Source organism: Pelecanus crispus, chromosome 2, assembly GCF_030463565.1.
Source record: "Pelecanus crispus isolate bPelCri1 chromosome 2, bPelCri1.pri, whole genome shotgun sequence".
In the NCBI taxonomy this organism is placed as follows: domain Eukaryota; kingdom Metazoa; phylum Chordata; class Aves; order Pelecaniformes; family Pelecanidae; genus Pelecanus; species Pelecanus crispus.
In genome coordinates this window covers 172,610,889-172,636,835 of record NC_134644.1, presented here as the reverse complement: position 1 = coordinate 172,636,835, position 25,947 = coordinate 172,610,889, and the positions used below count along the sequence as shown (strand labels likewise).

The following is a 25,947-nucleotide window of genomic DNA, read 5'->3' as shown; positions in this document are numbered from 1 at the left end:
GTATGAACTAGGTACTCTGTTACTAAGTCTCTTCTAGTTCCAGGAAACTAAATGGATTTTCTTAGTCCTCATGACTGCAGAGACATGAACGATTAAATTTATAAATGCTGAAAAGTGAACTAGCAAAATAGTTTCTGCTATTACATTTTTCCCCAAATTAGTATTTTCTTGCAGAGTCTGTAGCTGGAAGCTGGCAGAAATGGTGATTTTCTTGCTCAATTTCAGGTTCACATAATTCAAAAGTAAACAACTTGATCAAGAGTGAAGACAGAAACACATGAGAGATTCTAGTTAATTTAAATAAAAATACACTTCAACCCTTCCCTTTATGCTAATTTCCCCATGCTGTTTTTTCTCATGCTACATTGGTGTGGAGTAATAAAATTTACATAACTTGAAGAAAATGCTGAACGCATTTCTGTATTTGCCCATGTAGTGATGCATGTAGGAAGGATTGAAAATACCCCACTTAATAGTTGTCCTTGTTATGTTAGTTCTAAACGTGCCCATGATTGAGTGAAAAGGAAGAGCAAGCAATGATTAATTTGTGATTGCATTTCTTCCCCCATTGTTGTGGCAAGCTCCTCTCCTGAGATAACAGAGCTCAGATTACCGATCACTGCTGCGATCTTCTGTGTGAAAGATAATGCAAAGTTGTAATATCACTATTTCACTCCTCTAAAAGATTTAGAAGTCCCAGGCTGCTTGTTCTATGCCTGCCTGAGGCCTTTCTACCTGTAATTGCTTTGGGCTTTTGCTTGGTGAGATACAGCTTTCAATCTCATTGAGTCTGCGAGGTTAGTTGTTTTGGAAGGGTGGTTTGAGAAAGATCATCTAATCTGATTTATCTGACTTCTTAACCTAACTGTACGTTGTAGATAGGCAGGCCAAACTGGCTGCTCCCTGTCATTTTTGTCCCGGGTAGTTTGCAGTGCCAATGTGCTATTAAAAATGTGTCAGGCACAGGCAGACAGTGTAACTACAGCAGTATTCTGCACAGTGGTCCTCCATGTAAAGTATTTTATTGATCTTTAATGCAGGCACTCTGGCCTCATTATTCTACATGCAATAAAACGTGAATCTCTAAGCCCGGATGCTGGTGAGAATACGATACCCTCATAAAGTGTAGCCTCACTGTTTATATGTCTATACATACTATAAAGCAGGAGATAAACATCTCTACATTTGCATTTTGTGTGAAAGCCAGAGCCAAAATGTAACCCAAGGAGATGTGATAGTTTGCAGGAGGTGTGGGAGGTGTGTTGATTACTGCTTCAGCTGGCCATATCCCTGCTAGAGGTGCAGGAAGCTTCTTGAGATTGGAGAAGACAGAGCACCCTTCCTTGGTTTACTAACTGAGTCATCTAAGACCTCTAAAATACTCTATTTTCATGGTTGCAAAAGATTGCCTTGGAACGACCTGCAGTGTGTAGTACAAAATTAGCTTGTGTGAATGAGACTTCTTTTACCTGTGCTCATATAAACTTGGAGATAACCAGTGAACTTGTGAACTGTGCTGTTGTCCTGTCCCTCAGCTGGGATAGAGGTAATTTTCTTCCTAGTGCTGTGTTTTGGATTTAGTATGAGAATAACGCTGATAACACGCTGATGTTTTAGTTGTTGCTAAGTAGTCCATGGACTTTTCAGCTTCCCATGCTCTGCCAGGTGCACAAGAAGCTGGGAGGGGGCACAGCCAGGACAGCTGACCCAAACTGGCCAAAGAGCTATTCCATACCATATGATGTCATGCTCAGTATATGAACTGGGGGGAATTGGCCGGGGGGCAGCGATCACTGGTCAGGGACTGGCTGGGCATAGGTCAGCAGGTGGTAAGCAATTGTGTCATGCATCACTTGCTTCAAATATTATTATTATTATTATTATTACTGCTACTACTATTATTTTACTTCATTTTATTTCAGTTATTAAATTCAACCCATGAGTTTTCTCACTTTTACCCTTCTGATTGTCTCCCCGATCCCACTGGGGCAGGGGGAGTGAGCGAGCAGCTCATCACTGTGGGGTGCTGGCTAGGGTTAAACCACCACAGCTGTGCATATGAAAGGCATGTTATTTTCTGGTTTGGGCTGGTTTTGAGCTAAGAGAAATGGTGCTGTATAATAGAGATAGTTGCCAGACTGACTCCAAGACCTTGGAGGATGATCTAGAATAAAGGAGACGGCTTTCAGTCTCGAGTGTCTAGCAATCAGTTGATGATGAGGACAGCTCTAACTGCTTGAAATGTAGATATGAGTGGAGAAGTAATTAGAAAAATTTACTTGTGTTCCTTCTTATTCTCCAGAATTAGGTTTTCAGTCCAGTTAGGAGACTCACTTTCCCCACTTCGATGGGACCAACAGCTCTGTCACATTGGTCCTAAGGTATTCCATTAGTATCCTCTTCCCATGTTTTCACACACAGTCAGAAATGAAACCCTCCTCTCCACAACACAATTCCTGGTTGAAGTCACAGTGTATGGAGATGATGTAGAAATGGGTTCACATTGTCTAATTTCAGGCACTGAGCTCAGTTAAGTCTCCTCTTCAACTGCCTTCATGCTGAAGTTGAAGGTAGAAGAGTGTGAATGTCTTCCTCAGCCCTTCATTCTCCTGTCCCTGTAGTGTGTGATTCATCTGGTGGAAACAATCTGTAAATCCAGCTCCAATAGATCTTAATTATTTACATCAACTTCTACAGTTCTTTTTGGAGATACTGTGAGAGGACCATCTTATTGCAGTTGACATTGGGCACCTTAATTATCTGTCTTGTAACTAACCTGAGCTGGAGGGAGTGTATGTCTCCTTCTTTCTGTCTGTCTTATAATTTTTCTCTATACCTTCAGACTTTGATGAGGTGTGGAAAAGAAATTTTCCTTTGAAATCACCAAACATTTCACTGGCAGTAAAAGCCATTTCTCATCCATCTCCAGTCAACATTTTTTGTCCTTAATTTCTCATAAGGGAACAATCTTGTAATGAGCAATCAGAAATGGCATTGTTAAAGTTAGAGATGTAAAAGGGAGCTACAGAACTGAGACAGTACCAGCACACTTCTTACTGCTACAGGAGATTCCCTAACTCTCTGAAGATGGACTGTGAAGGCTGGTTGATATTACATTAGGTGGGGTTCATGTTAGATTTCTGCTTCTGGGTGGAATAAAGACCATATGGGAACTAGAAGAGAGGTCATTTCAGTCCCTTGCTTGGTGATTTTATGTGACATGGGTTGTAAAACTTATGATATTGCTGTGTACAAGGAGAAGAAATGGTGTGTGTTAATGGTCCTCTTCTGTACCTTCTAATATACAAATGGGGAGTAAGGCAAGCACAGGGCTGGGAGGGGTCATCTTTGGAGGGGTCTCAGACATACAGCTTCTGATACAAAGATTTTACTGCTGGTAAAGTACAGATACTGGCAGAAGTTGTCACCATCCAGATAAAACCTTTTTTTATTTTTTTTTCCTTTTCTCTATTAGCAGCTGCATATAGCATCTCCCCACTGGTAGAATAAATCTGATTAAAAAATGTAGTTGTAAGCAGCAATGATTTTATCCTGGTGAAAAGATTTTATCCAACAGAAAAACTGTTGTGCCTTGGCATAATTTTTCAGATATGATGAATAACATCATAGTATGACCCTCAGTCCCAAGAATTTAATTTTAAAAGAACTACTGAGCATATCAGATATACTCAACTTCTTCTCTTCTATCATTTTTTTCACAGGCAGAGTTTGGTTTATAGATACATCTTGACAAAAATCTGCCACAGGCAAATTTCAAAAAAAGAACAACTTCAAACACAACCAATTAACAATTTCTGAAAGGAAATCCAACAGAAAATTACAGAGAGATTCACAGGGCATAAAATTTGGCACTAAATCAAATTTAATGCCAAAATGCCTGTATAGGGAGTTATGGCCCCTTCCAGTGCATTGTCAAAAGGAGCTTTATCTGTGGAGGCTCAGTGAGTGCCCTCCGTCATATCTTTTCTTGCTATAAATAAAATATTTTGTCAGACGTGGCAATGAGCACAACTGAAAAAGGAATGAGGACCAATGACAAACCAAGCTATATACAATTTTCAATCAGAAATATTAAAAGTCATTAGATTTCTTCACATTTTTGAATCTAGGATTTGTTCACTTTATCACAGAAATGAGGGGCTCTGTACCATGAACAAACACAAAATCACTTTTAATTTATTAGCACAGCCAGCCACCATACATACCCCGACAGCAGGTCACGGTGACTATATTTAACGTTACTATGGAGCCATTTTTATGTCTGAAAGGAAATTTCAGCCCCCCTGCATCCCATTGTTTCCTGATTTACTCACTCATTCAGCAGCCGTGGTTGGACATTCTCAAAAGATGTTAAGGATACAAACTCATGTAATTGCCTTCAGCAGCTCTGAAATTAACTTAAGCCACTATTTTGTTTAGAGAAAAACATCTGTGTATGGACCATTATCTATTTAAACACACAAATAGCCGGCTTTTGTAAGGGATGACTGAGCAACATCATTTGCATTGCACTATCTGGATTACCTGGGAGGGGGGCGAGTTGTTTACAGATACCAGGACCAACAAGTGGGGATGATTAATAGAGTCGACACAGGCCAAGATCAAGCATATTTGTGATATAACTGTGGTATTGCATGGGCTAATACAACTTGAAGAGTTGGTTGCTGTATTGCTGGCTCTCCTGTTCATCCTGTGCTCCCACATCAGAACACAACAGGAAACATCTGAAAACTTGTAAATTTGTTGTCTTCCACTGAAATGTATATCTGCATAGGAAAGCATGGCTTTAAGTGTCCGTTCATGTGCATTTAGATCCATGGCACAGTGTCCTTGCTGTGACTGTAGTACAAGAATTTCATTAGATCACGGTTTTCCTGCTTCTTCAGAGGGCAGACTCTTGGGCTCTTCCAGCCTACTTGGTGTTGTGCAGTAGAACTGCCTCTGCATGTCCTAGTTAGCCCACTGGCAAAGATGAGAGGACACCTCTGTCACTTTAAATGAAGCATTAGAATACCCCAACGTTTTTTTTCTTGAGTCCAATAATGCATGCTTTTGGCACTGAAACACTCTACCAGAAAAGTTAGTGTCCAAGGCACATAATAATTAGTGAATAAAACACCCCCAGAGTATCTTAATCCTATTAAAATGTATCTTTTAAAGTGTAAATAAATTTTTAACCTAATTTTAAATGATGACTTTCTTCCTGTAACACACCCTTTCTCTGTAGACAACAGATCCCAGGGAAGCAGAAGGTGAAACAAAGACATTAATGTCAGAGATTTTAATCTTCTGTTTATATTATTTTTGAAAGATACTTGACTGTTTGCTGCCAATTTTTCTGTATGCCTCTACTTCTTCCATCACATCACTTCCTTCATCACATTGTATAATTTTCCTTGTCTGCAACTAGGTGATGGCGACAGTAATAATGAATTAATTTTGTAAGGCAAAGTCTAGGTTTAGGCAACTGCCAAAATTCTTTAGTTTCTAAATGCACAAATTATACTCTTTTTGAAGAACTAAAGAAGAGTTAAAGAGTTAAATGTTTCCAGATGCCTGATATTCTTCAAAATCTAGCCAGCTGGAGTGTCTAAATGTGATTGCAAGAGTTAAACATCACCCATTTTCTCTACGCCTCCTTCACAGTTCCTCCAAGGCAGATCTGTAAGCAAACAAGCAAGAAGTAAAACACATTATAAGTGACTTTTTTTTCCTCATTCCCCTGCTTCCCTCATGCATGCTTGGTGAGGCTTCCCATTCTTGCCGTGGTGATTTGGCATTGTTTCCACTGCAACTTCCACTCAAGTCCTCCGAGTCCTTCCAGTTCTCCAGCCCTTCCAGCAAGCTGCCTTGATGGCCTTGCTTCCTATTCACTCTGTGGGAATTCAGGGCATTTAATATCTTTGAAAAACTTAGCCAGAGCAAGACAGCAAAGGCCTTTATTTCTCAGGCACAACCCATTGGTGTTTGTGCTTCAGATAAGCCCAGATTCAGAGAACTGAACATCCCCCTGAATTCTTGTGCTTGTTTTCTCCTGTAGCTTTCAGAGACTTTGGGGACATTCAGGTCAAGAATGTGCTGTAGCGACTGCCATTTCTTCTTTCAACATCAGAGCATCGAAAGCACTTGGATTGCTTTTTGATTGTAACTTTTGATTAGGAGTCAAAGCTCAGCCCAGGGCCAGTTTAAAGGACCGTGTGCATTGTTTGAAGTGAAATACTCATGCAGTTGTAGGATTGGAGTCTTCAGTAGTGCTTATTAGTTTAGAACTTGAGCTCAGCCTCCTGATTCTCCAAACCAACCTTGCGTCAGTTCATTCTCTGAGTCCAGTCTAGACTGAACCTAACATCTCTATAGGCACAGAAACTAAAAGCTGGGAGGAGAAGACCTTGTTAAACCTCTGCCCCTACCTGCAGTGTAGATGCAGCTGGATCATGAGCAGGCTCTTAAAATCTGGATCTGAAATCAAGCACAGCTCCTGAAGGCAGTACCTAGAAAATGGTATCTGATGTGTCAGCAAAATCAGGTCAACTCTATAGAGTAAACACTGTGAAACTGCGAGTTGCGCAAATTGATGACTATGCAGTCACATTACTATAATGATTTTCCTTTTTTTAGCTGTATTTAGTTTATCTCATAAATAGGGAAGATAGGATCCTTTGTTATGTGGAATGTTGCAAGTTGGATCACAGTCTTCAAGACAAATGCATAGGTTTTACGTCTGCCTGAGAAAGTATCTAATTCCAGAAGAATTTGCAGGAAAATCAACAAGGTAAATGTGTCATTTTTCAGATGCACGTAAATGTTTTGTTCTGTCAGAACTGTTGGAAAATCAAAGTTGGTTGCTGGGGCTCACATGTAGCTCAGGAGATCTGGCTTCAGGTCCTAACACTTCCTTCAAGACTTGATATGTTTCTTCTCATGTAACTTCTCTTCGTCACCTTTTCACCACTGTTTATGCAATCTATTATATTAATATTTTCTTTTCCCATAAGAAGTCTATGTAAAACTGGACTACATTTACACTTCCTTTGCTTTCTTTCCATTCTCCCACCTCAGCAGAGCCCTAGGACACCCTTCTCTGACCTACCTGATGATGAGAAGATCTTTAATGGGGGAGATGGCATGTGGCAGAACCAGAGCCAGGATCAAGCCTTGCTCTCGGAAATCACGGAAGAGGATCTGGAGGCCATCCGTCAGAGGGAAGAGGCCATTCAACAGATTGAGGTCAGTAACCTTCTCCTGTCATGGGCTTGCGAGCTGGAAATCCAGATTCCTTGTATTGTGCATTGCTCAACATCATGAAGGAAATGCTGATTTACATGGTTACCTGTACAGCATCACTAAACATGGGAGAGACTATAAGGTGTTGCTAACAATGGAAATCAGGGGCAGGGGGGAAGAATTAGAAATCCATATGACCTGTAATGAAAATGACAAAAATTAATTAATGTTCAGGCCCTAATGTTTTTGGTTTTGGTTTTTTTTTTCTTTTTCAGTGGGTCTTCCATATCAGACTCTGTAGTGAGGTAGCATAATTGAGCATGGTTCTGCAGCGAAACAACTTTCTTGGTGCATGCAAACTTGAAACAGGAATTTGTCACAGACAGAAAATATTCAGCTTTACCATTAGAGAGAATAGAATCATAGAATCATAGAATCATAGAATCGTTTAGGTTGGAAAAGACCTTTAAGATCATCCAGTCCAACCATTAACCTACACTACCAAGTCTACTCTAAGCCAATCAAGGGTAGACTAGACTAAACCATGTCCCGAAGTGCCACATCTACCCGTTTTTTGAACACTTCCAGGGATGGGGACTCCACCACCTCTTTGGGCAGCCTGTTCCAATGCTTGACCACTCTTTCCATAAAGAAATTTTTCCTAATATCCAACCTAAACCTCCCCTGGCACAGCTTAAGCCCATTTCCTCTCGTCCTATCACTAACTACTTGGGAGAAGAGACCTACAATAATAGGTAGACAAAAGGAAATAACTTGTTAACTTTTTCAAATAATTCAATATTTTTGCTTTATCAAAGTATTTGGATGTTCTTGATGTAGTTAAAAGAAGATACACTATTTTTATTCCCTTTTTTTTTAAAAATGCTATAAATAAAATATGAAATAAAGGAACAAAAAGAGGTCTGAATAAGTTAAACATCCCACATTTTTCTTTTTATACTTCTCTTTTTATGCTTTTGGGAAACTCTTGTTACTGAAGCAATAAATGAGTAAAACCAGAACATTTTAAATCTTTCTAATTTGTATGCTTTTACAGGCCTAAACTCAAGATGAACCAAAAAAAGAGGGCTTCAGAATAATCAGAACATTTAATTAAGGACTATACTTTGTCCTTTAATTGGATTGAGCTAATTTTATCAGAATAGATTTTGGTTGCGGTATAGCAGGAATTGTGATTGAGTTAACAGTGCAAAAAGGGGACAAACGTTCCTCCTGTAGGCTGGTGCTTTGAGGCTTTGATCTCTGTTTGCAGTGATACCTACATGTGATTCAACACTGTAAGTAAGAAATTTTGATAGTTTTACAGGAGTGGGTCGAGGTAGAGCATGTCTAATTTCTGTTATGGTTTGCTGAATAGAAATGACTGAACTTTGTGGACTTGCATCGTTACTGGGGATGAAATTGTTAAAGAATATTCTCACACTGGATGTGAATTGACCTTTCATACTTGAGGAATCTCTTTGCATCCACCAGAACAAACTCTAGGGAACTTTGTTGCAAGAAAATGCATGTTTTGGGATGTTCCTACACTTTGATGTTCAAGAAGTATGGATGCAAAGGTATTTCTGAAACGGTGGTGTGGACACACACAAAAAAAATATTGTTGTGATCGTTTTGTTTGAAATATAGTCACTGCCTTTTTCTTTCCATCTTTATGTTGCCCCCTGTCATCCCCAGAAAAAAAAACACATTTAGTGTTTGCCCATTATGCAGTGGAGAATGACAAACCCCAAGCCAGCCTCAAGCACACCAACTTTGGAAAATCAAGAGGTACAGTCGTGTCTCCTTAGAGAGATCCTTACTTTGCTGGTTAAATCCCATTTCTGTGCCACAAGCTGATATCTCTGCATTGGGCTGCACTGGACCAGTGAGTTAAGTGAATCTAGTCCCAGCCCTTCATAACTTCTAAATAAATGCAACACTCATGTATTGGGCAGGTTGCGTATCTGTTGATTTGGTAGATCCTGTATACCTTTCTGCCTAATATGAATTTACCTCTGAATAACTTATTCAACTTATGCAGTTAATAACTTATCCAGTTTAAGCTGTTAATACTGTTCAGCCTTCTGCTTCCTAAGAATGTGTGCACTTTCTTTTTACCTGTTTTTTTCCCTATCTCCATCACAACTGCATTCATTTTGCTTTGCTACGTAAGATCCATATTCATCCTGCAAGGGTGACTGCATTCTGCATGCATTATTTCAAATGTAGCTTAAACATTTCTTCTCAGGAGGAAAACATTTAGGACCAAGAGTATTTTATTTAACATCTCTTTTGAAAGAAATATAATGAAAAGGAAATGGATTTTTGGACTGCGTCGTACCTCTACCCGGCTGTATTTGAATAAGCAGATGGTGCTTTTAAATCATTTTCACTGGGTTTTGTTTTTCTGTTTGTTGACCCACACAAACATATTTCTTGTGAAAGGAATCATCTTGCACATTAAAACTTCCCTGATTTCTTTAGAGGTTGTGGGTATACAGAGAAGGAACTCACTAAGCTCGTAGTTACCCTTACAAGTTTTTTCCAAAATGTTTTCAAAACGAGTAAGTAAACAAGAAGGTTAAAAGGAAAAATTATTCCTGTCAAACACTGGTAATGAACTAAATTTATTGCCAAATTGATGTGTAGCCTTTGTTCTTTGTTCTTCAGGGACCAGAATAAAGAACACAGATGTGCAAAACATATCTTATGCAAGTAGATTGGTCTTGCTGGGATTTTTACTTTTGTGCATATCTGGAACCAGAAACATGTAGATCTTAAGCAGCACTGAAGAGGTCACAGAGCGTTGCTAGAACATCATATCTTCTGGGCCACACTGATTAGCACGCAACTTTGGAGAAGCTCATGGTGCTGGTACCAGTAATGGGCTTTTTTTTTAAGAGACATTGGATTTGCCCTTTTTGCAAGAACAGATATAAAACCTTTTTCATTGCTAAGAAAATGAGGAAATAAATTCTCTTCCCATCTTGTGTCCTGAAAAACAGATATAAAATTGTGCCCGTAATAGACAACTTCTTAATGTTCCAATGGCTTTTTCCCACTTGTGTGTTTTCCACATCTCCAGAATCTCTTTAGAGGTTCAGGTTAATGGGACATTGTTCTCTGTCATGAATATCTCTTGAGGCACTTTTCAGCATTCACAGTTTCCACCTAGAAAGATAACAGCCATGTCAAAAGTTCGGCTGGCTGTTCATTTTATTTAAATGTGCTTCTTTTGCTATTGCTTGCAGATTAAAAATAGAGGAGTCTGCAAGGGAGATGTCTCGCCAAAACCTTACATTTTGGATAAAGATCTTTATTACTTGGAAATGTCAAAATCTGGTAGGACACAGCAGCCTTGACACAAGTGTTATTTCTTAAAATATTGCTTTGAACTGTTATATAAAACCTATTTTAACTTGAACTGTATTGGCAGTGAATAATAGATGCCATAACAACTTTATATATAGCACTGTAAAATGTGCCATCAGAAATCCATGAGCTGAACTGTAATGTGCATTGTCAGTGCTCAGTGCTGGCACAAGCTCTGTCATAGCAAATATGTGTAATTTAACATCCCGTGCCTTTCATTGGCACCTGTGAAAAATGGAAGGAGATAAAACTTTGAGAAGAAATGGATCACCATTGAATGGAGAACTTCAGAATTTCATCTGGTGACTAGAAAGACCTATAAAAAAAGATGCTAAATAACATATTGATTCAGAAAGCCTCCAGTGATCCTCCCCATGCAGACAGCTTCTCCAGAGGTCGTAGGAAAAGAAGATGAGAGGAACCCCTTCCAGACCCCACCACCATTTACTTGGAGTCACCACCAGGTCATCCCACCTCCTCCACAACCCTCTTTCCTTTCTTATAGCAGTCTCCCATCCCACTCCTGTGCTTCCCAGGCTGCTGACACGGCAGTGGGCATTCTCCTACCATGAAGAGTGGGCAATAGCCAAGACAGAAGTATACAAAGCAAATGGAAGATTTGGAGAGCAGGGCTTGCTCCTAGTGTTGGAAAGAGTTCTCCCTGAAATAGCAAGGTTCACTTCATCTATCCTGACTTCCCTACAGCCCTTTTTCTCTCTGCCCCAACAGGAAGAACAGCAGCAATAAGAGCTCAGTCCATGGAGGTAGGCAGCTGCCCATTTTGTCAGCTACGTGACACTACCAGGACTACCCACATCACCTCTCAGCCCTGAAAACCAGCAGATGCCAGTCAGTTTATACAGATAATTGCAGTTACCAAATTACTTAGCAGTTAGGAAGTCAGTCATTCAGATCAAATGAATACAAGGTAAGACTAGCTGAAATAAAGTTTAACGATTAATCGCTACTGGATGGACAGACATTGCAAACTGGAGACCATCAGTTGCAGATGCCTGTGCAGCCATGGAGAGTCCCCCAGTGGAAGGGTGCTAGGAAAGCATTTGGAGAAATTAGTTCAAGTGTCAACTCTGGCATCAACTCCTTATGCACCCTGGACATTGATCATACTGATCTTAAGTCACTTACCTATAAAACAATGCTGAAAGCGTCATCCTATGTCTCAGAGGGAATTGGGAGAATAAGTTGTTTAACATGTTTCTTCCTCATTTTGGTCAGAAGACACAGTAAATAAGAAGGATCCCCCCTGCTCCCGGGGGTATTTCCACAGGTTTCTGTTTCTTTATTTTTGTATTTGATGCAGAACTCAGGCATTAACTTGGCTGATGTGAGAAGGTGGACAGTTTTCTTCAGTAATATGTGGTCATCAGAGCATGAGAGCCAATGCTGTCTGGTGATGCTTTGCTAACTTTTGGCAAGTAAGTGTATGGCAAGAATACCTCTGTCCAGTTTCTAATCATCAGCTGAGGATATCCTGAGGAAAGCAAAACACAACAACAGAGCTTCATTTTAGTTGATCCTCCTCTTGGCAAAAGAGAAGGAGAGTCGGATAAGGTGTGGCAAGAGGTTTGAGGGAAATGCCTTTATTTTTAGGAAAGGTTGTTCCCTCTGGGTCGGTGTTGAGCGATGTTGATGTTCATTCCCTATCTGTTTTGAAGAGAAGTGATAGATGCCAGCCTCCACGCCTGTCAGTCAAGCATTTGTAAGCAGACAGAAAATGAAATACAATAAAAATAAAACAAAAAAAAAGCCCCACAGAGTCTGTCAGAGTGTGTTTGTTAGTTCAAACATGTTCCTTGTTCACCCATTACTACATATCATTTCTTGCTGAGGGGTATTTTCAGTAAAATCTCTCACTGATGCTAGCAGTTTAGAAGGTTTAATGCAAGCTATTTTATATCTTTCATCAGCTTCAATAGTCCAGGGTTTTGACTTATGAGGGCTCTGCCTGCCTCTTTACAGAGACTTTTCAACTCCGAGTAATATATAAATAATACGATATCATGACAAGCACCGTAAGTGAAAGATCTGGTGCTGCGTGAGTGTCAAACAGCACTCTTTTCACGGCAGCGTGGTGGAGCCTAATTATCATGAGTGGCAGAGCTGCCTGCGAGGTTGACATGGCCATCCCTGGGACTCAGTATTGAGTTGTTCCCTAAAGAATCCGCTTGAGTATTTTGGCCACTCTAATTTAAAATGACCCGAGCTGTAGGACCGCCACCATTTATTTTGGGAGACTATTTCACGGTCCAGCAGGCTTCAGTGTTGATGAAATGCTTCCCTCTGTTCTTGCTAAAGATCCCTTTTTCATTCTCAGCTCTTTATACCTAGTAAAACTCTACTGGACCCTGCAAATAATTCTTCTTCCCCTTTGGCTTTTAAACTCCTCAAATGCTAACAGTTATCCTCCTCTTCACAAGTCAGTCTCCCTTGCTTTTCAGTCACTTCAGTGCTCTATTCTCAATTATTTCCCATTTGTACTTCCTTTCTCGTATAGCAGCAGACCATATATAGGATCTTGGTGTTGTACCAAAGCTGAACAGGAGAAATGTGGAAAAGGCCCCATGGATCCAATTCAGAGTGCTGATGGAAAATTTCTAGATAATTTCTACACTAGTAAATTAAACAGTACCAAGGACACTAGAACTGACTCATTACACTTCTAAATTATTAGAGCGTATCCTGGCATGCTTTTGACCCAGATTAGCCAGTGCTTGCCCAAATATTGACACCCTTTGAGAGTTAACATGTTCTCCACAAGCAGTTTTGATGCAGCCACCCAGTTCAGAGGGTGAGGGGACTTAATGATGTGGATGCAATGAAGTGCATACCTGCAGTTTCGGTGCCTGAGAACAGGCATCTTCCATGCCCTTGTACAGCTGCAGCCCTATTGATTTGATGATTTGATCACAAAAATTTCCTTTATCTTCACTGACATTTAGGGAAGAGGAGAAGGCGAATTAAGGGTAAATTCTGTGGGAAACGGTGCAAGCCTGAGGGCAAAATAAGGGATACGTGAAAATAACAGCTGGCCTCTTTGAAAATGCGGAGAAGCCTTAGCAAGTATTGAGAACAAAAAGCAGTCTATCCCAGCAGACTCCTGCAGTGACTGTTTTCATTGCATATTGATTTGCCCATGTCTCCTCTCTCTGTCCCCTCGTGGCCTTCACAACTTATGCATTGCTCCAAACTGCAATTACTTGCCTTCACATCAAAACCCTTCATAGGCAATCTCCATATCCTTAACATGTTGCCTTCAAACTGCCAGTGTTGTGCCAGTCAGGCCTGAAAAGTTTTATTAATTGGAGTTTCAGAGGCTCTGCTCTGAATGGGCCAGTGCTGTTTTGGTGATTTCAGTGTAATTTTGACTCACTCCTGGTTTCACTCCAGATGACGGTCTCTCAAACATTGTTATCAAACATATGCTAGTTAACTTCCAGGCTTCTTTGCAGACCAAGTCTGCTTAAGGTGTGCCTATTCAAATGTTTTGGTTTCTATAAGGAAGGCAGTTTTAGAATCATAGAATAGAATCATAGAATCATTTAGGCAGGAAAAGATCCTTAAGATCATTGAGTCCAACCATTAACCTAACGCTACCAAGTCCACCAACTAAACCATGTGCCTAAGTGTCTTTTCAATACCTCCAGGGATGGTGACTCAACCAATTCCCTGGGCAGCCTGTTCCAGTGCTTGACAATCTTTTTGGTGAAGACATTTTTCCTAATATCCAACCTAAACCTCCCCTGGTGCAGCTTGAGCCCATTTCCTCTCATCCTATCGCTAACTACTTGGGAGAAGAGACCAACACCCACCTCACTACAACCTCCTTTCAGGTAGTTGTGGACAGCAATAAGGTCTCCCTCAGCCTCCCTTTCTCCAGCCTAAACAACCCCAGTTCCCTCAGCTGCTCCTCGTAACACTTGTGCTCTAAACCCTTCACCAGCTCCGTTTCCCTTCTCTGGACACGCTCCAGCACCTCAATGTCTTTCTTGTAGTGAAGGGCCCAGAACTGAACACAGTACTTGAGGTGCAGCCTCACCAGTGCCAACTGAGTACAGGGGGACGATCACCTCCCTGCTCCTGCTGGCCACACCATTCCTGATACAAGCCAGGATGCTGTTGGCCTTCTTGGCCACCTGAGCACACTGCTGGCTCATATTTTGGTAGGAATCATGCAGTTGTGCTCACGTATTGTGTTTTAGTTCACTTCTGAGAGCACTCTCAGAGCTCACAAATTAAATTCATGTGGGATGAAACTCCACTAAAAGATGTATTGCAAGTGTCCACCTCATGGACTCTGACCAATAATAGACATTTGGTCCATAGGAACACGCTGGAGCTAGTGTGAAGTAAAACATCATGGATACTTTGGATTTTCAGTCTCCAGCACCAGCTATTTTTCTCTGTACATCTGCATCTGCTGCTCTGCAATACTTGCCGGTGCAGGTACAGACTTAGCTCTTTTGAGAGCAATTGAGCAATAATCACCTTCTTGGTCTTCTCCAGAAAGCCAGTGTGATTACATATTACCTTAAGTTTGGCTTTTTCCATCCAGAACTGTTCCCAGCGCTGCTTGAAAGTGCCATATACTTTTTTTATTATGTCCTAGAGCGCAGAACATCATCATGCTAGAGGAGTTTCACCGTCATGCTAGAAGAGAATTGCTCCAACAAGCTGTGACACAAGTCTCTCATGATACCTACCATCTTGCAAAGGGAAAACAAATATAAGATTACATTTCAGGGCTCAAGGAGAAACACGTGGGACCCAGAGGAGATCCAAGTGAAGTACTCTGCAATATGAGCATAGCTAGTCAGTTCTGCTAGCCTCACACAGTATGGTGTTCAACCAATCCATACCAAATGGTTGAGGAGTCAGGATCCTTTCCCCTGCTGCAGCCCACAGAGTATGACAACTCAGTAACAACCTGCAGAACTGTGTAGATGGCAGTTACATGCTAAAATAGCAAGCACAAAAATCACATGCGCCCACAGAGAGTTCTTGCTGTATTTCCTTCTCTTTCCATTTCCACTGTTTATTAAATGCTACTGTTATAAGTATACCGGTATACATCCATCTGGCCGACAAACACAATACATCCAGACACAGAGGCAAGAGATGAAATACCACTGGGTAATACATTGTGAAAATTCTCTCATCATCTCCTTTCTGCTCACACATAATTTTTGCCAGGACTACTTGCAACAGTCCAAACTTTTTCTTATTTGCTGGCTAAAACTGTGTTTCTTCCTCTCCTCATGGAAATGATTAGAGCTTGTATATTTTTACAATCAGTATTTCATTAGGGATACGTGTACAACCTAGGATCTCACTTTGCAAGACAGAGAGGATTCAGGAATACATAACATTTATTTTTAACCCTGGATATTTCTTATGTCTCAGGTGGAACTTTATAAAGATACTGTGTGTAGTGAAGTGCTTTTAACTAAATTGAAGAGGTTTCCACTGTGTGCTAGAGATAATTTTCCTTTTCTGACTTAGATTCCCAGTGTCTTATCCAAAGACTGTTAGTGTCAGAGAGTCTTGCCCTAAACCCTTTTCTTCATGCACTCTTCCTTTCAGTGACTTTGCATGAAGAAGCTAGTAATGAAAGCTTTGATTCAGCAAATAACTTACGTGTATCTTAAGAGCTTTGCTGAATAGGGATGGACTTTAGTACCTACTAAAAGTGAAGTATTTCCTCTGCAGAAGGAGAAAATAGTGCTGACACACACATTATTTGCTAATAATCCAAATTTTAGGCAGACACATCTGCATATATATATTCACAGAAACTGAGCTAAGTTAAAGACTAGTATATTGACTGTCAATGTACATTGATAAGGTAGAGAGCTGGAGAGAGATCTCTCGTGCTTGTGATGAAATAGTGTTTACCTTCTGCAAATCCCCTCGCTTAAGTGTTAATATTTCCTTTGTTAAAAGGATGTGTTACTTTCCTCCTCCATTTACTGCACTTTTGCCTATTTTTTTGTTGCCACATGATGACTGTCTCAATAAAGGTAATATCTTGCTCCTATTTCTGTTAGCACAGACAGTACAAACATCACATACCTCATGGATACAGCTATTTTTGTGGATGTGATTTGCTGCCCCAGAGGGGAATTGCCACTCTCACCTATTACTTAGGCTAGAGCAGTTCACTCTAGTTCTCTGGTGCTAGTTAATAACAATGTAGATCAATAGCCCATCAACCAGCCAAGATGCCCTAGCAGTGCTCTCAAGAGCTGTTACTGCAGATTTGACTTCTTGCCTTCCTGGTTTGAGTGCTGTGATTTTTTTTTATTTCTTTTTGGTAGGGAAATCAAAATTTTCCCCAATCCAGATGGAGAGAATAACAACAGCTTAGTCTTATGTCATTAATAGATAAAAACTCATGTGGCAAAGCCCTGGAGCATCCCATCGAGACCCCGCTGGCTGGAGAGCGAGACAGCCCTCCCTGAACAGCTCAGGAGGGAGGAGGGTGAACCAAGTGTATTTGAGAAGACCCTACAGAAATAACAAGGGAAGAGATCACCGAGAAAGTGATTGAAATCCACACTTCACAGCAAGACCAGTTCATGTTCCCTCCTATTTACCAAAAGGTGCCTGATTCTTTATAAATTAGCCTTGACAGTAATATCCTCCCATATCCTTGCAGAAATTAGACAGAAAATCACAGATAATGTTAACAGTATTAACAATGGATGTCAAATTTCAGAGGCTGATGCCAAAGTCAGTATTAGTTCATGCCTTCTGCACTATGCAGGCTCATCTTCTTCAGGTATTCTTTAATACTTTTAATTGCTCCTTTATAAAAAAAGATGTTATAGAATTGTATTTCCCCACCACCCTGTTCACCACCTATCTACCCAGTGTGTGTTTCCTCTGGTTGTCATTTCCTTCCCTGCATGAAAGTCTCCTGTTCCCCTTTGTATTGAGGCTACCAGACAGCACACTCGAGGCAGAAAGAATGCTAAGACTCACCTAGGTGTTATGGAGAAATCCAAATTTTAATGTAAATATCTTAATGTTTTTTTTTTCAATGCAAATTTTTACTAGACCCCTGAGCAACCTGGTCTGACCTCATAGTTGGTCCTGCTGTGAGTGAGAGGCTGCACTAGGACTCTCCTGTGGCCACTTCAAACCTGAATTATTTTGCGATCCTGTGATCCCATTATCTCTCCATCTCCTCTGACTGCACCACTGAGGGCTACCAAAAGTTCATGTGTTAATCTTGCTTCAATCTAAAGCCAAGGCATCTCTATTTCCCTGCCTGTGTGAGGTCCCAAGTCATTCTCATTTTCCCTCCTCTTCCATTTATTGCCACTGCAGGCAGAGGTTCATGCTTTTCTTCCCCTTTCATACTACATTTGTCATTTATTTGGGAGAATAGTTGGGATATTAGGATGTCAGCATCCTTTTCTCTGTCAGGTGGAGGGGTAGAAGTCAGCAAAGGCTGGTGTGTGGGACAGTGTCCATGCCTATGTCTGCACCTCCCTGGAAGAGTAGTCCTCTGAGGTGGCCCTGTCCCCAGTGGGTCTGTGTCCCATCAATGGGGTTGCTCTGTGGACATCCCATGGGCAATGTGCCCATATGCTCTGGCTGGTCCTGAGCCTGCACTGACATGTTTGCTATGAGTGTGGATAACAATGCTGATCTTATGAATAACCATTGGAGCTGCCCTTTGCTGGTCATGCAGAGCTGTCTGGTCTATAGACCACTAAAGAAATAACTGAATGTGTGGCTGTGGAGAGAAAATGGCAGGCGCCCCATGGTGGCATTCACCTGACCAGATGCAGATAAGTTAAGAGTAGGCATTTCTGCATAAACTGTTGCTTAGAGTCTGTTTATAGTCAAGGGAGGGAAACAGGGATTAGGGGTGAATAGAAATAGGGTTAGATTAGGCTCTGGGGATGTCCTGAATGCAAGACCAGAAGTTGGGTTTTTCTAACCTGAAGTTTGTTGATTGCGCATGGTTGTGTACTTTCAAAGGACACTGAAACACTCTGCCACATTGTCCTTCTTTCCTAAAGTGTTATGTGTACTCTTTCAATTTTTGCCCCTTTTGCCAACTCTTAGTTGTAACGGACTCTGTGCCTCTTGTGCAACTTTCTCCCCCGTGCTCCTGCAGGCATCTCTTGTGAGTCCTTCACAGACCAGCATGAACTTGCTCTATCTGTGCCCTCAGCTGACACAAAATCACACTGCCATACATCATGCTTACCAGAAGTCCTGTAGCCATGAGCAGCATGAGCCCTTACTTACTAAGGGGAGAGAGAAATTAACCGAGATTCAGCAGACTACTAGTATGGTGCTGTCACTACTGAACTTCTGGATTAGCCCAAATAGATGCATCCTTTCTGAGCACTTCGTTAAGCACTTTTTTTCCTGAGCACTGTTCCTTTCTGAGGAATAGATCCCAACAGAGCATGTTGGAATCATTGCTTTCCTCCCATGTTTATTAATTCATTAGTCAAGTAGAGAAAAGGAGCAAAGAATGGATAGCATAAAAGTTTCCTGAGAAGCCTGAATAAGTCAAGGTCCCGCAAAAACTTTTCTAGTGCTCAGTAGGGTGTTGCTAGTCTCATTAAACTTGTAGAAGCACATGGTTTAGCCTGAAATGTTAAACCTCAAACACCAAAACACAATAGATTTTAAATATTCCTTCCCCTCCTGCAGATGTAGTAAACATATAAGCACCTAGGTTGATGCAGTGTCCTCCCCTCTGTATTTCCAATAAACATTGGAAGTTCATTATGAGTGAAGGAGGGGACTATTTTGATTCAAGGAGTTTAATCACTTACAAGCAGGGCCACATTTGCAGAAGAATTCAGACCTGTCTTCTCCTGCGACAAGTGGAATGTAGATGTAGTAGGGTCAACTATGTAGTGAAAGTTTAGCTGCTTTATTTAGGAAGGTAACTGGAAACTAATGCTTAAAAACATCCATTTTTTCATGTAGGCATCAAAACCCACATTTTTTGAAAATGTGGCCTCTTGCTGATATAAAGAACGAAGTTGAATTATCTTCTAATTTAAGGGTGAGGGATCGCTGTTGAAGAAGGGGAGATGGAAGGGCTTTGGGTCAAAGATCAAAACATATCCAGCCAGTTTTTTGTAATGCTACTCTCAACATCTTCTACTGAGCTGTCAGGGACTAAAAGGACTTTTCTGGATGACTATAAGCATTCTCGTGAATGTCTAAGACTTCCTCCTTTTCATGTACCTGTAGCAGGCAGTGCTGCTACAGCAATAAACATCTGCTTACCTTTAACTTTGCCTTTGGTGCTGGTGATTTTTGGAGCAAAAGTTCCTGAGTCCCATCTTTACTTGTCAGTTCTTGCCCACGCAGCACACAAGGGATCAAAGCTGCTGCAGATTTCTTACCATGCTCCTATCCCACTTTCACAGCTGGGGAAACTGAGACATTATGGATTGTTTCTCTGCCAGTGGAGCTCCATAGAAATGTAAATGCCTTGTCTAAGTCCTGGGAAGGAGTCAGTATCAGTGCTAGGATGAAAATGCTGCTTGTTCTGTACTTCCTCACTGAATTTCCTTCAGAGTGCGCTGCAATGAGAGATCCAAATACAAGATCTGTCATATTTGGCTTTTAATTTTTCTCCCCTTATTTGAATTGCTACGCAGATGGAATGTGGTCCTGTTCACAAAGCACACTGTCATCTATCCAGCTTGGATGAAGCTCAAGGAAAATGCTAATCATCATTTGTAACTGCAGGCAGATCTCCCCTAAAGGGGGAGCTTGCTGTGCTCTGAAGTTTTGCCCATGATATCATGACTTTATCAAGAGAAGCTAAATATCAGCCCGTCTCTCAGAGAGCGCATAGCAGATTGCACTGTCAAAAAGAGAGATAACTTCTTGCCCTCTGAAAAATCTTGAGATATGAAGATGAGGCTATAGGAGGGAGGGCAGGGAGGAAAAGAGCTGCTCGGATACTTGTACACATAAAACACACCTGGGGGAAAACTTACAGGAGTATCGGCTATGTCAGACAACATGCTGTTAAGCTTTTGAAAGATGAGCAATCGCCTGAGAGCCGCGGGACTGACAGACAGATGTCCATGGGGAATGCAGGTACAGTGCTCAGAGCTGAGTGCTGGAGACTCTGATTAGCATATGCGGATTTTATGAATGATGGTTTGCTGCGAGCTGCATTCACAAAAGGGGTCTCTGTTCAAAGCACTTGTACGTACAGGGGCATTTTGCTCCTGTCAAGCTTCTCAGCGGCCACCTTTCTCCCCTGGAAATGACGGGAGCCTGGATATCTGGCAATGACGAGGAGGAACAACTTTAAATCTCATACAGCACTGAGAGCTCTTGCACTTTCTTTAGGAAGACGACTCCTATTTTCTCATGTAAGAATAAACTCATCTTAAAGTGTAAGACAAGTTTTTGAGGAAAGCAGTTACTGTCTCTTTGCCTGGCTAGTTTTAGGGATTGGCCATAAATTCAGAAGTTTTGAGGAATTATGAATCATTTCCGCTTCTCTGTCCTTATGAATCGTTTCAGCTTCTCTGTCCTCTGTGCTGACCAAGTTTCTGGTGAACCAAAGTGCCTTTGGAAAGCTTCAATTTGTCAGGCATGAAATTAATGTGGTGGCTCGGTCTCAGCCAAGAAATTGGCTGTACCCGATCATTGCCGCAGAAGTAACCCATGCGTTCGCCCCATTGCCCAAAACACACATACCAACTGCTTCTGCAGGGTCTCCATCCCCATGGTTTTCAGGGGTTTGGGTCTTTCTCAATGAAACTCAGATGAGAGCAGAAGTGCCTCTATTCTTGTTCTTGGCTTGAGGTGGGTGCGGTGGGGAGTGATGTTGAGGGGAGGGTGGGAGACTAATAAGTAGGCAAAGTGAAGGCTGTCTAGATCTGCAATGATTCAGCAGAATTTCATATCTTGTCTCATTTTGGCAGTCCCTATAAATATAATGCCATTCAAATTTCAGATCTTCAGCCTGATTTGATTAGCAGGTGCTGCCAGGAGCCGGGACCCAAAAGTCACTCCATTAGCATTGGTCCCTGTATTTGGCTTTATCCTTTAAAATAGCCCTAAAGATGAACTCTCTGGAGCATTTCAGTTGTCACAGGAGGCATTTCTCTCCTTCCTCTTTGTTCCTTGCTAACTGCAGAGGAACAATAAAAAGGGGGGGGGGGGCGGGAATTAAGATCAACCCCTGTGACTTCCCTGCCTCTCTGATTTCAGCTCATGCTTATAAATATGAGTCTCAGCATTGTGATGCAGGGACTTTTGGGACAAGGTCCTCCCACCCTGGGTGCACCTGGAGGAAACAAAAGGAAATCCTGCACCTTTGCACGCTGGTGCTGATTGCTTAAGAGGGAGTCATCTCCTACTGAGGTCTGACAGGGCTAAGCTGTGTTCCTTCAGTTGTTTCCTCTGTTGTTCTTTCTAATTTATGTCACTGTGAAGGGTTAAGGAAGGTGACTTAGGTGTTGCCATTAGAAAGTCAAATTGCAAAAATAAAGCATTAAAAATAAATGCCACAGCGGAATTGCTGAGCCAGTGAATAAAGAGCTTTAAATGCGACAGGGAACTAGCCGTGCATTTCTCTACCAGTCACCTGTCTCCCTATCTAAGGATTAAGGACTCTGTGTCTTTTAGTCTTGAGTCTTCCCATTTAACTCCAGGTGCTGCTGAATGTCACATCTTTTTACAGCTCGCCTATTAAGATTTAGAGGAACTTCCTTCCTTTTATGTGGACCACAGTAGAAAGGTTATCTCTTCTTCTGAGATGTTACCTCCTAGGAAAGAGACCCAAGGAGGGTCTGTCATAAATCAGTGGGTTTCAAATATAGGCAGTCTTCCCCCAGACACACTATAGGAATTTGATGAGTGACCTAATAGGATAGATACTCCACTATTGGAAATTGGTATAGATCAACTGACTTCAGTGCTGATTTCTACAGGCTGTAAATGAACTGATGTCTCATTTTGAATGACTTTCAAACACCTCCAAAGAAAAGCGTGAACAGCATTTCTTTCATGCACAGCTTTCCTCTCCCCTGGGTGTTTTTGCAGAAGCACAAGGTATTTTATAACCACACTCAAACAGATCCTGCCACGCTAGAGCATCTTTCAACATTTTTCTCCCCTGGTCCCTCCTGCAAAGTACAATGTTATCCCCCTATATCAGGGTGCCGCGGTCCTTCCCTGTTGTCCCAGTCCCATGTCTGTGATACCGACACTTTACCTTGGCCCTTTGCTGAGGGGAGAAAAGCCATCAGATGGAGCATCTTTCTGTCTCCTTCCCACTGTGTGGTGCTGGGGCTGGGAAGACCTCATGGGATCGCAGTCCTTGCTGCGGGCAGAGGGCAGCCCAGAAGGATTTGGGGGCTGGAAGCTGTGCAACACAGAGGAGGTCTGGGCCAGGCTGAGGGACAAGATGGATATCTCCAATATGATGGTAGAATCATCACCTCCTAATTGGGGACAGTGCCATATCATGCATTTTTATAGTTCTGATGTCCCCAGGGCAGCAGTGCATCCCCACGAGATGCATGCAGTTATTATACCACAGTGAACAGTCTGGGCTTCAAATCTAGCTCTGAGCTTTCTTTTCTTTTCTCCACCCCTCCATTCCCCCTGAAAGAGCGGTATTAATTAATTTCGCAGCACTCTGTGTAGGCGTGGTGAGGTTTGGGTTAAACACTATTATATTAATACGCCTTGCTAATCTTTTTCTCCTGATGCTTGTGGAGTTGGAGCGTCTATTGTTGTGTGCCGTTGAACAGACCGCCACAATAGCTTTGGAAGAGCTCTGAGAAGCCATTGCTTTGTTTCGCGGGTGGGTTTTCTTTGTGGGTGTCAGGATGGCACCGCGTTGAGGCACGTTGAGCCGAGGGGGTAGCTGAGCAGATGGCTTTGTACTGCAGGCTCTCTGATGCTTGGTGACCTTCAAACAAGGTGAGGCAGGACCCTGTCCTCCGAGATCCGGGGCAGGAATGCCACTGAAGTGCCACCTGCCTCCACCATATTGTTCCTGTCTACAACAAGGGCGCTGGCAGTCACTGACCATATTGCATTAGCACAGAGATGAATTAGTCCTTTCCTTCTAAGTGAGGCTGGAGCTGGTAAGTGGTGCCAGACTGGCAACCTTGTGTTATTTATTGCCCGGTTCATTGTGCTTCCTAATATCTTGCTTGTTATTTTGGAAGGCATCAATGCATTAAGCAGCGGTTTTCCTCGGGCTGCTTGAGTCTGTCTGCTGAACTCGCATGCCAAATGTAGAGTTGTGTGAGCTGTACGAGCCATTTTAATTTTCCCCTCTTACACTTGCATTCATCAGTGTTGAACATCGTTCACTGTCATATTACTGAAAGTGCTTAGGTCTCCGTGATGTTTGTAACAGCCCTGTCCCATCTTGGCAAGCCTAACTACAGAAGTACAGTCTGTTTCTGCCCTGTGCTTTGCCCCCAGTGGTTGACTTCTACATCTTTGTTGTACCAGGTCTATGTTATTAATTATTCCATCTTGTCTAGACAACTGTCCCCTCGCTGCCCTGCACACTGGGCATTGCACCCTGGGTGCAATCTGGCTTTACCATCCAGCAGGCCTTTCCCTCTAGGTCCATGCTGAGCTGTCCAAATTCAGTCTTCTTGGACCTGGCCACCTCTTAGTGTATTTCGAGACCTGGTTATGATTAGCCAGGTCTTCTCCAGGGTCTGGAGACATGCTGCTTCTCACTAGGCAGCCAGTTACTGACTCAGGTCCATGTTTCATTTTTCTTGGCAGGTCTTCCCATCCTCCAGTCTCAAGGCTTGCCTGAAGATTTTGGCAGAGGGCTTGGGGTAGGCAGTAGCTCAGCCTGCAACCTGTGTAGTGCTGTGTGTGCTTGGATAGCTATGCCTACTCTACCTATGTACTCTCCAGATGAGGCTGTTCAAGTGGTCCTGGGTTTGTTGATAGCTCTATATCAGATTTCTGCCCCAAGGGGGCTGACCAAAGGTTACAGTCTTCTGCACCTGAATAGAGTTTTCATGTCAACATGGAATTTGCAGGACCATTGTGATGACAGATTGAGATTTTTTTGGTCTTGTTTTTTAGGATTTCTTTTTTCCCCCCTTCCACCAGTGATTCCCCTTCCTGGAGTGCTAATAAATATATTTAACAAAATGGCATCCAGAAAAATGCCTGGAAGCAGCTGACAGTTAACCTTTTGTCATGATGAAAACTGACCTACTTTTAGCTTTGGGTTGTTTTTTTTTTTCTCCTCCTTCTTTCTCCTGACCTGCTTTTGCACTTGAGATTGTTTTGTACCTCACTTCTCGGTAGTCACCTTCTGCAGTCACCTCAGGAGTGACATCATGGACCTTTACAATCTGAGGAGAATTAAACCAACTATTTTACAGTTTCTTTTTCATTTCCACTGAGCTATTGACTCATTTAAAGAATTGCAAGGGATAAGTGAGCTGTGATTTTCCTTACAAGGACAAGGCTATCACAGCCTTGCATGTGTTTTGTTGTTTTGTTCTGTTTTAGCCATTTTACCACAATGTGTAAGGTTTTACTACTCTATTCATCATTCAAACAGCCAAGACACTTTGTGAGGCTCAGTTATGTGTAACTAGCAATCTGCAACAGGGGTTATTCTTAAATAGAGATTAGATGTTCCTGTTAGCAAGTCAGCTGTTGGATACCTCAGGTCATTAGGACTTCTTGTCACCCAGAGCAAGGTACCTCTTCCCTAGCTGTAGGTTTCCAGGATGTAGATGTCCTCACCTGACTTTAAGGTCTCAAAATAATCTGAGAAGACACTTTTAAGACATAGTTCATCCAATGTGATGTTAGACATCTGTCCTACCACAAGCTGACCTGTGATCAGCCTGTTTCTCTTCATTTACTAGAAGTGCTCTTTGTCTCACAAGCTCAAGCATACATCCATAATCACTGATACCCATGGTTTTCTTCTTGACCAGCCTGTTTGGACAAAACAATATTTTTGCAGATTTTTTTTTCTTTTCTTTTTGAATGGCAGTGCTTCATCCCTGCTTCTGCCTTCCCCATCTCTTATATCACCTTCTCACTTTGGGTGTAAGTTAAGAGGCTTTTGTCACCTGAAGCTTTTGTAATTTGATCTCGTATCTTTAGGTATTTGTTTTTCAGAGACCAATCTTAACCTTTTCATTTTCTGCTTACTCTTAAGACTGTGGCATAGTATTTTAATATCAGCATTGTTTGATTTACCCCATCAGTTTGGTCGTGATGGGTCTTCTGTAGTTAGAGAGAAGAGGCATAGTTTTCTCTTGATAATCATGGACTGACAACTGCATGAAT

The 25,947-nt window shown here is 41.8% G+C and overlaps 1 protein-coding gene across 1 annotated transcript in view; it reads left to right on the top strand.

The window, feature by feature from the left end:
- The window catches only part of TSNARE1 (t-SNARE domain containing 1), a 324,770-nt gene that overhangs the window by 146,419 nt on the left and 152,404 nt on the right, over positions 1-25,947 (top strand). Inside the window, exon 8 of the mRNA XM_075705087.1 lies at positions 7,084-7,248. Within this exon, the coding sequence (XP_075561202.1) occupies positions 7,084-7,248 (165 nt within the window). The remainder of the gene's footprint in view (positions 1-7,083; positions 7,249-25,947) is intronic.